Source organism: Podarcis tiliguerta, assembly GCF_965153285.1.
Source record: "Podarcis tiliguerta genome assembly, chromosome: 17".
NCBI lineage: Eukaryota > Metazoa > Chordata > Lepidosauria > Squamata > Lacertidae > Podarcis > Podarcis tiliguerta.
This window is the reverse complement of record NC_139550.1, coordinates 33,738,354-33,751,854: the sequence shown is the minus strand read 5'-3', so window position 1 is coordinate 33,751,854 and position 13,501 is coordinate 33,738,354. Positions and strand designations below refer to the sequence as shown.

The window sequence follows — 13,501 nt, the reverse complement described above, 5'->3', positions numbered from 1 at the left end:
CGGGGCAAGGCAAGTAATTTGCGCACTCCCCTGCTGCACTGTCCCTCCCCCAGATAGTCCCTCGCTCTCTCTCCGCACCGCACGCATGGCACCCTCCCCTCCACAGTGGGCGGCGACCCGGCGGCTCGGATCGGATTCGCACAGCCAGCACTGCAGTGAGAGAGAGTGAGTGAGGTAGGTAGGGGCAGAGAGCTGCGAGTGCGAGCGCCCCCCCCCCAGATGTCGCGCACGGTGCGGCCGGCCCCCCCTGCACCCCCCACGCTACGCCACTGGGAGCAGCAGCAGCAGCAGCAAGAACAGCCATCCTAGGAAGGGAGGGCACCTCAAGTGGGGCTCCTCAGATGCTTCGTGGCTCTTTCCGCTCAGTCTTGCAAATGCCTGTCTCCCGCTGCTCTTCCCGTAGGTGATGCGAATGACGCTCAACACCATGACCTGGCGACGGAGGGAAATGGTCCGCTGGCTGGTCAGCTGCGCCACTGAGATTGGTGAGTGCTTGCGATGCGGCTGTTGGGGCAGGCGGTCACTCTGCCGCAAAAATGTCCTTGGTGGCCGCAATAAGGAAACTTTGTCCCTGGCATGATTATTTTCCACCTAGACTTTCGCAAGATTGAATATACTGCTTTCTGCTGTGCTTGAGGGTTGGTTTCAAAAAATTCCACCGGGAAAACGGTTATGTCCCTGTGGAGATGGCAGTATGGAGTCAGTGGCTCATGTGCTTCTGGCTTGGACTCTTTATGAAGATTTGAGGAGTGAGGTTATTACCCCTCTATTATTGTCCATGCCGGGTTGCTCAACCATTGCCACTGTGCCCTTTCTTTTAGCAGATCAATAATAATATAATAATAATAATAATTAATAATATATTTTTATTTATACCCCGCCCTCCCCAGCCAAGACTGGGCTCAGGGCGGCTAACAACCAATAATAAAAACAAGTAGATTGAAATACAACTTAAAAAACAAGATTAAAACACAACATTAAAACATTAAAATGCAGCCTCATCACAGGAGGAGAAAGGAAAAAAGAAAGAGGGGGAGGGAATCAAATTGATTCCAAGCCAAAGGCCAGGCGGAACAACTCTGTCTTACAGGCCCTGCGGAAAGAAATCAGATCCTGCAGGGCCCTGGTCTCATGAGACAGAATGTTCCACCAGGCCGGAGCCAGTGTTGAGAAGGCCCTGGCTCTGGTTGAGGCTAATCTAACTTCCTTAGGGCCCAGGACCTCTAGGGTGTTGCTGTTTATGGACCTTAAGGTCCTCCGTGGGGCATACTGGGAGAGGCGGTCCCGTAGGTACGAGGGTCCTAGGCCGCGAAGATGATCAGGTGACAGCAAAAATTGCAAGGTGTTTAATGGGTGCAATTAGAATAAGATCTGTTATTGATGTAAACCTCCAAAATATATTTTCTGTAGTTAAGTTTTTACCTCTACAGTACATTTTTTTAAATTATCATGGGTAATGGCTGATGCAAATAAAGATTCTTCTGATTCAGATTCCTTGATGGGTCCTGCTCCTTTCCCACCAAAGAGACAACGGCCTCTCGGGGGCTGCACCTTTCCTGCTTCCACTTTGCCCACAGTGCTCAGGGTCCATACCTTGGGGGTGGGTGCCCTTTGCTTCGTGACCTTTGCGATTAACCCTTTCCCCCCCTTTCCCTTTCAGGTGTCCAGGCCTTGATGAACATCATGCAGAACTGGTACACGCTCTTCACGCCTATTGAGGCGACGACCATTGTGGCCGTGACGGGCACCACGCACGCAACCCTGCTGAGGCTGAGCCTGAGCACGGTGCAGCGGGAGGAGCTGTGCAGCTGCGCACGGACGCTGGCGCTGCAGTGCGCCATGAAGGACCCGCAGAACTGTGCGCTGCCGGCTCTGACACTTTGCGAGAAGAACCACGCGGCCTTTGAGGCGGCCTACCAGATCGTCCTGGATTCGGCGGCCTCTGCCGGCATGGGCCACTCCCACCTCTTCACCGTGGCCCGGTACATGGAGCACCGCGGGCTGCCCTTGCGCGCCTACAAGCTGGCCACCCTGGCCTTCTCGCACCTCAGCATCGCCTTCAACCAGGACACCCACCCCGCCCTCAACGACGTCCTCTGGGCCTGTTCCCTCAGCCAGTCGCTGGGCAAGAACGAGCTGGCTGCCATTGTCCCGCTGGTCATCAAGAGCGTCCAGTGCGCCCCCATGCTCTCTGACATCTTGCACCGCTGGAGCCTTCCGCCCCCGGGCCTTGCCTCACTGGGTGGGGGGCGCCGCGGGGCGGGGGGCGCCGGTGCCGGAGGGAAGCTCTTTGCGATGGACAAAGCCCCCCTTTGCCAGCTCCTGGAGGCCGCCATGGCTGCCTACATCAGCACCACTCACTCGCGCCTCACCCACATCAGCCCCCGGCACTACGGCGAGTTCATCGAGTTCCTGGGCAAAGCCCGCGAGACGTTCCTGATGGCGCACGAAGGGCACATGCGCTTTAGCCAGTTCCTTGACAACCTCAAACAGACCTACAAGGGCAAGAAGAAACTGATGTTGCTTGTGCGGGAGCGCTTTGGCTAGGGGCTGCTCTGGGCCGCGCATGCTTTGGCTGGGGGGGGGAGGGTGTTCAGAGGGGCACCTCTCTCCCCTTGATCAGAAGGACTTTAGCTTGGAGGGTGGGGTGGTAAGATCTGTTTCCCTTGGGGCACTAGTGCTTTGAGGGCGGAGTGATGAAGGGGAGCCTGGACTTCTGCCTGGGTTCAGAAATCCCTTTACTTGGAGGTGGGAGAGCAGCGAGGTCTCTCTTCCCTTCGGCGGAGGTGCTCCGGGGCTGTAGCAGATGGGCCTGCACTTCGGCTGGGGGTCCCATGTGGAGGCCCTTGGGGTGGGGAGGGTTGTTTTTTTTTCCTGCAACACCTGAGCTGAGCATAGCCTCTGTCTGAAGCCTGAAGCCCCAGCTGCTCCCTCGGCTGCCTCAGTGGGGCAGGAAGGAGTTGGGCTTGTTCTTTGGCTCCAGGAGTTGCCGGTTTTTCAGTATTAAATTGCAGGAATGCAAACAGGAACCCCCCACACTTTGGTTGAAGGGTCCAAGCCCTGGCAGGGTCTTGCAAGTGGTGGTGGGGGGGGTCCAGTCCCATGGAATTTCACAGCTGCTGTTCTGATGTCATATTTCAAGCCTAGCGAGTCGGTTTGGGCTTTGTTTATGCAAGCTCAGGTGGGATGCATGAATGCCGATCATCTTCCCTGCTGAGACCCGCACGGGCTCTCTCGGTCCCCCCACCCAAATCCCTTTAGGTCTGAAGTCCCAAACCTGTGTGTTGAAGTCTGGAGACTCAAAAGAGGGGCTTGAGTGTCCTCAACAGGGCTGGGGTAGGCGACCCCTCAACTTCTGATACCTCCTTGCACTGATAACATTTAAGTTGCTCTCCCTTCGTGTCGAAAGCATCTGGAGCAGAGCCCCTAGTGCCGGGGGGGGGGGGGCTCGCTGCTGGAGCCGCCTAAGTCCTTCCGGCGCAAATGTTCTCCAAGAGGGGAACAACTTCCTGCTGGATGAGCCAGTAGAAGAGTTGCTTGCTTTTGGTCTGCTGGTGGTAGGTGGGGCAAGTTCTGAGGTTCACCTGGCCCGATCTAATGAAGCAGGTGGTTGCCCACATCCACTGAGGCCAGGAACCCTGCTGCGTCCCTTTTGTGGAATTTCACCTTTGCAAGAGACCAGGAAGGCTTCTGTCTCGGTCCCCAGAATGGGGTGTCTCGCACACATTACATTCCCCCCCCCTCCCGCTGCCACAGAACGCAACCTGTCACTCCAAGCAAACGGGTTTCTCCAGTCCCTCACCCATTCTTCTAATTCCATTTGTGCATTGGGGGGGCATCCTCCCCCCCCGCTCTTTCCTGCCCAAGCATGACTCCCTGTCTTCCCCCACCCCTCCCAAATTTGTCAGTATTTCAGCTTTCCCTTTGGCTTTTAGCTTGTCGGTGGCAGGTTGGCGCCAGGCCCTACTCACGGGGGTTGGGGCACTTTAGCCATTTTTGGGGGGCCCCAGTGTCCTCTTCTGTCCCTCTAGAACTACCTTTGTTTCCAGTTAATGCCCCTCAGACTCCTACAACTGAAGGATTCCTGTTCTCTGGCTCCTCCAGTCTAGAATTCTGGAGCTGCTGGTGGGTAGACAGTTCATACCTCAAACCTCCTTCCCTGTTTCAGGATGATGCTGTGAAGTGCCAGGCATGCCAGAAATGTTTTGCCCTTCCAGGTGGCTGTGCCACAGTGATCCAATAAACATCCCCCCCCCCCAAAAAAATGCCTTTGGATGCTTTTCGGGAAGATCTTGGGGCTCACCCCTTGCACCACACCTGACTTGGTTGGTTGGCGCCTGTTAGATCTTGCCGCCTGTCTTGCGCAGCCGGTCCAGTGTTTCCCGTGGAGGAAGGCGGGGGGAGGTCTCTAAGTGGCCCTAGTGGGGTGCTAAATGGTATTTCCAGAGACACCCCGCTCCAAAATCCCACTTCTTTTTTCTGCTGGATAAAATCTACTCAGGAACAAACCACAACAAGCTCATGCTACTAATTAGATTATTGTGATGACAAGATAATGTTTTAAAAAGTTAATATATATGAAGAGGCCAGGGGTCCCGAAGGGGCTCCTTTTTGTGCGCATGGGGCCAAGGGGGCTGCGTCCTGCGCTCAGCCCCTCTTGGCCCTTAGTGTTGGTGGAGATGTTGGTGTGTTGCACAGCTCCACTTTGGAGCCAGCTAGTCAGTTAGTTTTAAAGTTTCTGGGTTTATTTCTTTGTTTCCCTGTATTAAAAAAAAATCCTGTAATTTTGTAATTTTTTTTCTATTTATTGAATCATTTATTGTATTATTTTGTAAAAGGTTTAACATAAACCGCAACATTTGTTTTTTTGGCTTCTCTTTTGGAGATGGTGTGTGTGTGTTGTTTCTCACTGTTTTCTTGCAAATGATCCTCAAATGAATTGACTCAACCTTGGCTAAAAAGGTAAAGGGACCCCTGACCATTAGGTCCTGTCGTGGCCGACTCTGGGGTTGCGGCGCTCATCTCGCTTTATTGGCCGAGGGAACCGGTGTACAGCTTCCGGGTCATGTGGCCAGCATGACTAAGCCGCTTCCGGAGCAGTGCATGGAAACGCCATTTACCTTCCCGTCAGAGCGGTACCTATTTATCTACTTGCACTTTGACGTGCTTTCGAACTGCTAGGTTGGCAGGAGCAGGGACCGAGCAACGGGAGCTCACCCCGTCGCGGGGATTCGAACTGCCAACCTTCTGATCGGCAAGTCCTAGGCTCTGTGGTTTAACCCACAGCACCACCCGCGTCCTACTTTGAACCAAAACCCCCACAAACACCGACTTATATGTGGGTGCCCAGGGTGCTGGGGCAATGCTGCTGAAGTTGGTGCTTCACTGCTTCCTTCCACTCTTGCTGCTGCTGCCAGGAAAGATGCCGTGTTCTCACTGAGCATTGCATCCAGCCTTGGCAAACAAGGTTTGCTTTGGGCTTTCCACCCATGGTTTGTTTAGAGGAAAGAAACCACAAGCCAGGGTTGAGACACGATGCTAAGCAAGACCATGATTTCTTTCCCCAGAAGTACAGGGGAGGATCAAAGCGCCTGCAATCTCGGCTGCAGCACATGCACTCCTTTAACGCACAATCTATAACTATGGCTTAAAGCAGTGTGCCAATTAGATCTTATTTGTACCTCCAGGACTAAAATGCACATTAAACCTCCCAGCTTTTATATTTCCCAAATGTGTGTGCTCAGAGAAAATACATTTAGAGATACAAGTACAAATGTATACTTCGTGCGGGATGCATGCTGGAAGAGGACTGACCAGACTTTTGAGTAAACATACATGCACATGGGTGACATGGGAACAGGCTGATTTGCCCATCCCTGCCCTTAATCTAGGTTTGTCCCTGTTCCATGCCTTCTTGAGCACTGATGGTTCAAATGAGCTTCTTCTCGTGTAACATCCAAGTCTTCACTTGGTACAGGATTCCATAATCAGGTTGGGTATAGTGGCTTGTATCACAGCGTGACCATGAAGTGTTCCTTCATGCCCTGAAAGACAGAAGTATAAGGAAAGCATACTGAAATTATATTCCACAACCTGTCCCAAAATATTGTTGTACCTGTGGCAGAAAGTCTGAATAATAGGACTTTGACAGGTATATTCAAAGGTAAATTTGAACACCGCGGCTATCAACCTCCAGTCACTGAAATGGTTGCCTAGCTTGAGCTACCTATTTCTCAACAAGTTTTGGGGTGAGGTCCCTGGCAAACCTGCAGGGCAGTTGTAGCACTGAGAACCCTATAAGTCATAATACAAGCCTTGAGTGAAACCCAACCGTGCTGGTTGGGACATTTACTTCCAGATTACATAGTCCTGAGTCACAGGGAGCAAGTAATGACTGGCACACAGCATTTAGAATCATAGAGTTGGAAGAGACCACAAGGGCCATCGAGTCCAACCCCCTGCCAAGCAGGAAACACCATCAGAGCACTCCTGACATATGGTTGTCAAGCCTCTGCTTAAGGACCTCCAAAGAAGGAGACTCCACCACACTCCTTGGCAGCAAATTCCACTGTCGAACAGCTCTTACTGGTGGAATCTTCTTTCTTGTAGTTTGGATCCATTGCTCCGTGTCCGCTTCTCTGGAGCAGCAGAAAACAACCTTTCTCCCTCCTCTATGTGACATCCTTTTATATATTTGAACATGGCTATCATATCACCCCTTAACCACCTCTTCTCCAGGCTAAACATGCCCAGCTCCCTTAGCAGTTCCTCATAAGGCATCGTTTCCAGGCCTTTGACCATTTTGGTTGCCCTCCTCTGGACACGTTCCAGTTTGTCAGTGTCCTTCTTGAACTGTGGTGCCCAGAACTGGATACAGTACTCCAGGTGAGGTCTGACCAGAGCAGAATACAGTGGCACTATTACTTCCCTTGATCTAGATGCTATACTCCTATTGATGCAGCCCAGAATTGCATTGGCTTTTTTAGCTGCCGCGTCACACTGTTGTGCTCATGTCAAATTATTAGGAGAATGGTGGCAGTGCCCCGGAGCCCCAGCCTTGATACTGGGTGCCGCATGGGCAGATAAAGAAAGCAGCCTTGTGCTAGAATGAACAGCGGCTGTTTTGTGGGCCTTGAAGTTCTCTGAAAGCTGATCACCCAAATTTGAAATGCTTCTTTGGGTGTTTCTGCGTGTGAAAGACAGAGAGACAGACAGACAGACCCACCTGTTTCCTGATTGGGTAAATGCACAAGTGACACTAGCACAAAAAGCATTTGTTCAATGTCGCATGGCAGCTGTTGGGTTGTGGCTGTTGTTGCACTGTGTGTTTGCATATCACCCAATCAAAGCAATGGTACCAACTGACAACGTGAAATGCCAATCAGTCAATGGAACCAAAGATGAAAATCAAAACATTCTGCCAAATGTTTGCATAGAAAACAGCAGTATAATATTTGGCATCTATTTACACAGGAGAAGAGGGGTTGCAATCAGGTCAGCTCCAATCCCTGTAACAGAGCATAGACGAGGATGTCCTTGTGTCAGCCGCTGTTAGTGGGGCTTCGAGCAATTGTCCTCTCTGGGTATCACTACTAGAAATTCGAAGAAAGACTCCTATGGCACCTTGAAGCTGGGAGCAGAGGAGGCAAACCTGTGGCCTTCCAGAAACAGATTGTATCTTTTTGGTACACCACTTAGAGACACTGGTCCTCAATAGTACATAAGTTGTTCAAACAAAGGAGATTACAAACCAGCTCATTTTAACCATACAATCAGAACAAGTTTACTGCTCAAGTGCTGGAAGTCTAATCTTGGCAGGGTCTGAGTGCCACAGATTAGGATCCACTGTTACTGCCCACTAGGATGGAGGGGAGTTGGAGCCCAGTGGCCTCTGCCAGGCCACACATTCCCCACTTGGGTCTCAAAGGGGATCAGGTTTTCTTGTGGCATAAGGGACTGTATGTAGCCTTTAGCCTTCAAAGAGGAGAACCACCAGGAACATAACAGCACACTGGGGCAATTGGCTATTCCTTCTTGGATTTATAGCTTTCAGAGCCACAGTGGCACTTCCAGAAGGCGTAAAAATAATAAAACCAAGGACAGTAGCAGAACATCTGAAGAAGTTGGATCCATTAATCTTTGAGGCTCGGTTTCTGCTCTAAAAGTCTAGCCCTGCCTGTTGTGTAGCAGAGGTTAGAAATGCCTGAATTTTAATTAACCTAAAGGTCAACAAAGCCTGACTGACTACAGTGCCACAAGAGGTAAAGGTAAAGGTACCCCTGACCATTAGGCCCAGTCATGGACAACTCTGGGGTTGTGCGCTCATCTCGCTCTATAGGCCGAGGGAGCTGGCGTTTGTCCGCAGACAGCTTCCGGGTCATGTGGCCAGCATGACTAAGCCACTTCTGGCGAACCAGAGCAGCGCATGGAAACGCTGTTTACCTTCCCACCAGAGTGGTACCTATTTATCTACTTGCACTTGACATGCTTTCGAACTGCTAGGTAGGCAGGAGCTGGGACTAAACAAACGGGAGCCTTACCTCGGGTTACAGACGCTTCAGGTTACAGAGTCCGCTAACCCAGAAATAGTACTTTGGGTTAAGAACTTTGCTTCAGGATGAGAACAGAAATCGGGTAGCGGCAGCGGGAGGCCCCATTAGCTAAAGTGGTGTCTCAGGTTAAGAACAGTTTCAGGTTAAGAATGGACCTCCAGAACGAATTAAGTTCTTAACCCGAGTGTCAGGGAACTGCCATCGGAGCGGGAGGTGGAGAGGAGGCTCCCGGATGATGGTGGAGAGGGTCCTAGTAGGAGGAGGGATAGCCCATCCGCTGGGGAAGGTAATCAGCGTAACACCAGTGGAGAAGGGGAGGAGATGGAGGAATCGGAGAGGTGGCTCCAGGACTCTTCGCAGGAGACCAGCGGAGAGGGTACGAGCGCTCCATTGCCCACACCCACTTTGCACAGAAAACTTTCGCGCAGGCAACGGGGGAGGAGACTGGGCGTCAAACAGCTTCTATGCTGGAAGCGGTTTAAGAAACGCCCACTGACGGATTCTGCCAGCGACTGAGGCAGCCACGGAATTTGAGGCTGTCCTGACAGAAAGGGTTCAACCATGCAACCTAGCCAGGAGTAAAGGCAACTTACGCACGAGCAACCCCTAGAACCATTACACCGAGGTACTACTGTACTAAGTAAAGCGAGCCACAAATGTGCATGTACTGATTTATATGTATCGGTGCAAAATTATAAATAAATGCTATAATTTAAATATAAATATACGTGCCCACTCAGCCTGCTATTGATGGGCAACTTTATATTTGAACTGGACTTGGATCAGATAGCCCTTTAAATAGAGGAACATCTTCAACTACTGTCTTTTCTAAGGACACCTGACCACCCTCACAGTCTGTATTACATCTTTAAACGGAAACACTGCGTTGGAGGGCTGGGCTGGTGGTTCTTCCAGCAGTGCATGGGCTGAGTCAGCTCACCTGGATGCTTAGTGTTTGTTTTCCTCTTGCATGATAGTAAAGGATGACTCCCGTCCAGGTTGGCCAACCCAGGTAGGGCCGTGACTGGCGGTTCTGTTTTGCAACCGTAGTTTCTTTCCCTGGAGGTAGTTGCAGGGATAGCAACACAAACAGCCAGATGCAGCAAATTTAGGAGGAAATAGATACAAGCTAGACCATAAGGAAGGGTGGCGCTGTGGTCTAAACCACAGAGCCTAGGACTTGCCGATCAGAAGGTAGGCGGTTCAAATCTCTGTGACGGGGTGAGCTCCCGTTGTTCAGTCCCAGCTCCTGCCAACCTAGCAGTTCAAAAGCACGTTAAAGTTCAAGTAGATAAATAGGTACTGCTCCGGCGGGAAGGTAAACAGCATTTCCATGCTCTGCTCTGGTTTCGCCAGAAGTGGCATAGTCATGCTGGCCACATGATCTGGAAAAACTGTCTGCGGAGCGGACAAACGCCAGCTCCGTCGGCCTGTAAAGCGAGATGAGCACAACCCCAGAGTCGTTCACGACTGGACTTAACTGTCAGGGGTACTTTACCTTTACCTTAGACTATAAGGAAGGGTGCTCAGGCAGGGACAGGTCATGCACAAAACTCAGCCGGATGAGTCACCCAAATCAGTGCTTCCCACACAGAGGCTGATTAGCTGGGTGGGGTGGCCCTGAGCACTTGTTCCTCAGCACCAGCCTGACTGTACCAGGCCCAAGGCTGTATCATGGAGACATCTAAGGAAGTTGAATATAGAAGATTCATGGCAGACAAAAGTACTTTTTCACTAAAAATGGACCAATCCAGCCATGTCAGTTTCTCACTAATTTTTCCAACTGCAATTTTAAAATAGTAACTTCATGAAAATTTGCCAGCATTTTTGTGCAAATCTACCCTACCATAGGGTTGCCATACATCTGGAATTTTCCAAGCATAGCTGGTATTCAGCCCCCTTAAGCAGAGTGCAGGTAGAAATCGCTGAAATGTCCAGCAAAATCCGGATGCATGGCAGCCCATGTCAGCAGCGTAGATTTTGGTGATTTTCATTTAGAAAGAGCTCAAAAACTTTGTTGTTGAGATTTTGCAAAAAAAAAAAAAAAAAGCTCAAAACTAAAAAAAAACTCCACAACTTTTGTGTCTGGGTTTTCACTTCTTTAAATATAGCCACCCTAATGTACTATATACCTTTTTATATACAATTCTGCCTCATAGACCCATTTTTGCAGAGCGATTTCCCCAAACGCTTTTGTATTTTATTTCACTAATATATGCATTTGTTAAGTACTCTGTATCTTAGTGTTTGTGTTACCTGGCTGGCAAACTGATTTGCAGCTTTTGCAGAAGGGGGCATTTCCTAGGATGGTTGTGTTTGTTTCCTTATCATTTCAGAAAGTGTGAATTAGGTAGATTGACACTACGCCAGTTGTGGTGCAGTGGTTAAGAGCGGTAGTCACGTAATCTGGGGAACCGGGTTCGCGTCTCCGCTCCTCCACCTGCAGCTGCTGGGTGACCTTGGGCTAGTCACACTTCTCTGAAGTCTCTCAGCCCCACTCACCTCACAGAGTGTTTGCTGTGGGGGAGGAAGGGAAAGGAGAATGTTAGCCGCTTTGAGACTCCTTAAAGGGAGTGAAAGGCGGGATATCAAATCCAAACTCTTCTTCTTCTAAATGCGAAATGAATCAAGTTTCTGCTCCAGCCCTGTGCAAACTATGAATCACATTCCCCCAGCAGGTAATGATGGCCGCCTATCTGGATAGATCTAAAAGAGGACTAGACAAGTTCATGGAGAACAAGGCTAGCAAGGACTCCTAGCCACTGTGGCTCCATCCCTTTCCAACTTTTTTGACAAGGAGAGCCAAATCTTACACTAAGCTCCTTGGATCAAGATAGAAGCATCACAGTTCTGATTTCATGAGCTGTTGTAGCCACTGGTGTCACAGAATCGTAGAGTTCGAAGGGCTACACAATCTCTCTGTTGCCTGTCTATGTGTTTTGGTGGCGCTGTGGCCTAAACCACTGAGCCTCTTGGGCTTGCCAATCAGAAGGTCGGCGGTTTGAATCCTCGTGACGGGGTGAGTTCCCATTGCTCTGTCTCAGCTTCTGCCAACCTAGCAGTTCGAAAGCATGCCAGTGCAAGTAGATAAATAGGTACCCCTGTGGCGGGAAGGTAAACAACATTTCCATGCACTCTGGTTTCCGTCATGGTGTTCTGTTGCGCCAGAAGTGGTTTAGTCACGCTGGCCACATGATCCAGAAGCCTGTCTGTGGACAAACGCCAGCTCCCTCATCCTGAAAGCGAGATGAGCGCCACAACCCCATAGTCACCTTTGACTTGACTTAACCATCCAGGGATCCTTTACTTTGTAATATCAGTTGCTAGGAATCACAAGTTTGGACAGTGGCACACAACATTGCCAGAGGGTGTTGCATGCCTCTTGGGAATGCAGGATGAAATAACTCAGGGAAGCAAAATATCTCAGCTTGGTGGTCTCTGGACTTCTCTTGGGTGGCAGAGAACCCAAACACCCTTTCCTCCTCCTCACTAATGAACACAGCGCAACCCCACAGAGAGGGGTCTCTGCGCAAGTCCTACTGAAATGAACGGGGTTGCTTCAAAAGGTCAGAGCTTCCCACCACCCTCTCTTGTCCTCACTGATGGCAGCCCAAGATCTGCCATCACTCGCCTCACCTCTTGGTAATGCTGCCCTCTGCTGGCTGCTAACACCCACAATGGCATTAATGGACTTCTCAATAGGCCACTTGGGTTAAGGAAGGGCTCACGGGAGCCTCTGGCTCCTTACCTAATTGGGAACTGGAAAAGGGGTGCCTGCCATTTGGCATTTTGAGTTCACTCGCTCCTGATGTGTGCAGGATGCTTCACTGAGGTTCTTCCCTAGGCTCTGTGCCATAGTCAACTCAACCAGCGCGCACACACATCTGGGATTATTATTTTTATTTCATTTCTATACCGCTTTATAGGGACGTGGGTGGTGCTGTGGGTTAAACCACAGAGCCTAGGGCTTGCCAATCAGAAGGTTGGCGGTTCGAATCCCTGTGACGGGGTGAGCTCCCGTTACTCGGTCCCTGCTCCTGCCAACCTAGCAGTTTGAAAGCACAAAGTACAAGTAGATAAATAGGTACCACTCTGGCGGGAAGGTAAACGACATTTTTGTGTGCTGCTCTGGTTCACCAGAAGCGGTTTAGTCATGCCAGCCACATGACCCGGAAGTTGTCTGCGGACAAATGCCGGCTCCCTCGGCCAGTAAAGCGAGATGAGCACCGCAACCCCAGAGTCATCCGCGACTGGACCTAATGGTCAGGGGTCCCTTTACCTTTATACCGCTTTATATTTTTATATATAAATGCCCCGCTGGCAACGCAAGAGCCAGGCAGAAATACACAAGGACTGCTAGAGACAGCCAAGCCAGAGTTGTGCTATCCCTCTTCTGCACACCTTTGAAACAAACGGGAGTCTCATTCTTCTACAGCAGGCATGGCCAAACTTGGCCCTCCAGCTGTTTTGGGACTACAACTCCCATCATCCCTAGCTAACAGGACCAGTGGTCAGGGATGATGGGAACTGTAGTCCCAAAACAGCTGGAGGGCCAAGTTTGGCCAAGCCTGTTCTAGAGTTTATAACTGGATTATAGGAAAGGGCTGTAAACTCCAAGTTGGAGGAACATGGCTTATACAAGCAAGTAAGTTATACGACATCAATTTAGCCATCATTTCCAGTTGTGATTATTAAGACCTGTTCCAAGCACGTTGCCAATTAAGAACCTAAAGGCTTGAAATCAGATACACACAAACCTGGATCCAAAACGAGCGACCCACTGGCCACCGATAACGCTGCGGGCGGCGGGTGTGTGTGTGTGTGTTTAGGAGATGCAAAACTCCCCCCCGCCCGCATGCTTTGCAACGGGAGTTTTGTGTGATCCGGGGTGACCAACTCATCCCAACAGCGACGCCCCGCGGCAGCCGCGCCTTGCCTCGCGCGGAATC

General features: G+C 50.6%; 1 protein-coding gene and 1 long non-coding RNA gene across 3 annotated transcripts in view; one reads left to right on the top strand and one right to left on the bottom strand.

Moving 5' to 3' along the window:
- The window catches only part of ZSWIM4 (zinc finger SWIM-type containing 4), a 44,214-nt gene extending 39,348 nt beyond the window's left edge, over positions 1 to 4,866 (top strand). The window contains exons 13-14 of the mRNA XM_083419544.1: positions 404 to 485; positions 1,661 to 4,866. Coding sequence (XP_083275670.1) covers positions 404 to 485; positions 1,661 to 2,547 — 969 coding nt within the window. The 3' untranslated portion in view covers positions 2,548 to 4,866. The remainder of the gene's footprint in view (positions 1 to 403; positions 486 to 1,660) is intronic.
- LOC310667923 overlaps positions 1 to 11,068 on the bottom strand; it is a 67,921-nt gene extending 56,853 nt beyond the window's left edge. Inside the window, exon 1 of one of the 2 annotated variants that reach the window (XR_014506420.1) lies at positions 10,915 to 11,068. This is a non-coding gene — a long non-coding RNA (uncharacterized lncRNA). The remainder of the gene's footprint in view (positions 1 to 10,914) is intronic. The other variant, XR_014506421.1, reaches the window with a different exon arrangement.
- Between the last annotated feature and the right edge of the window lie 2,433 nt (positions 11,069 to 13,501).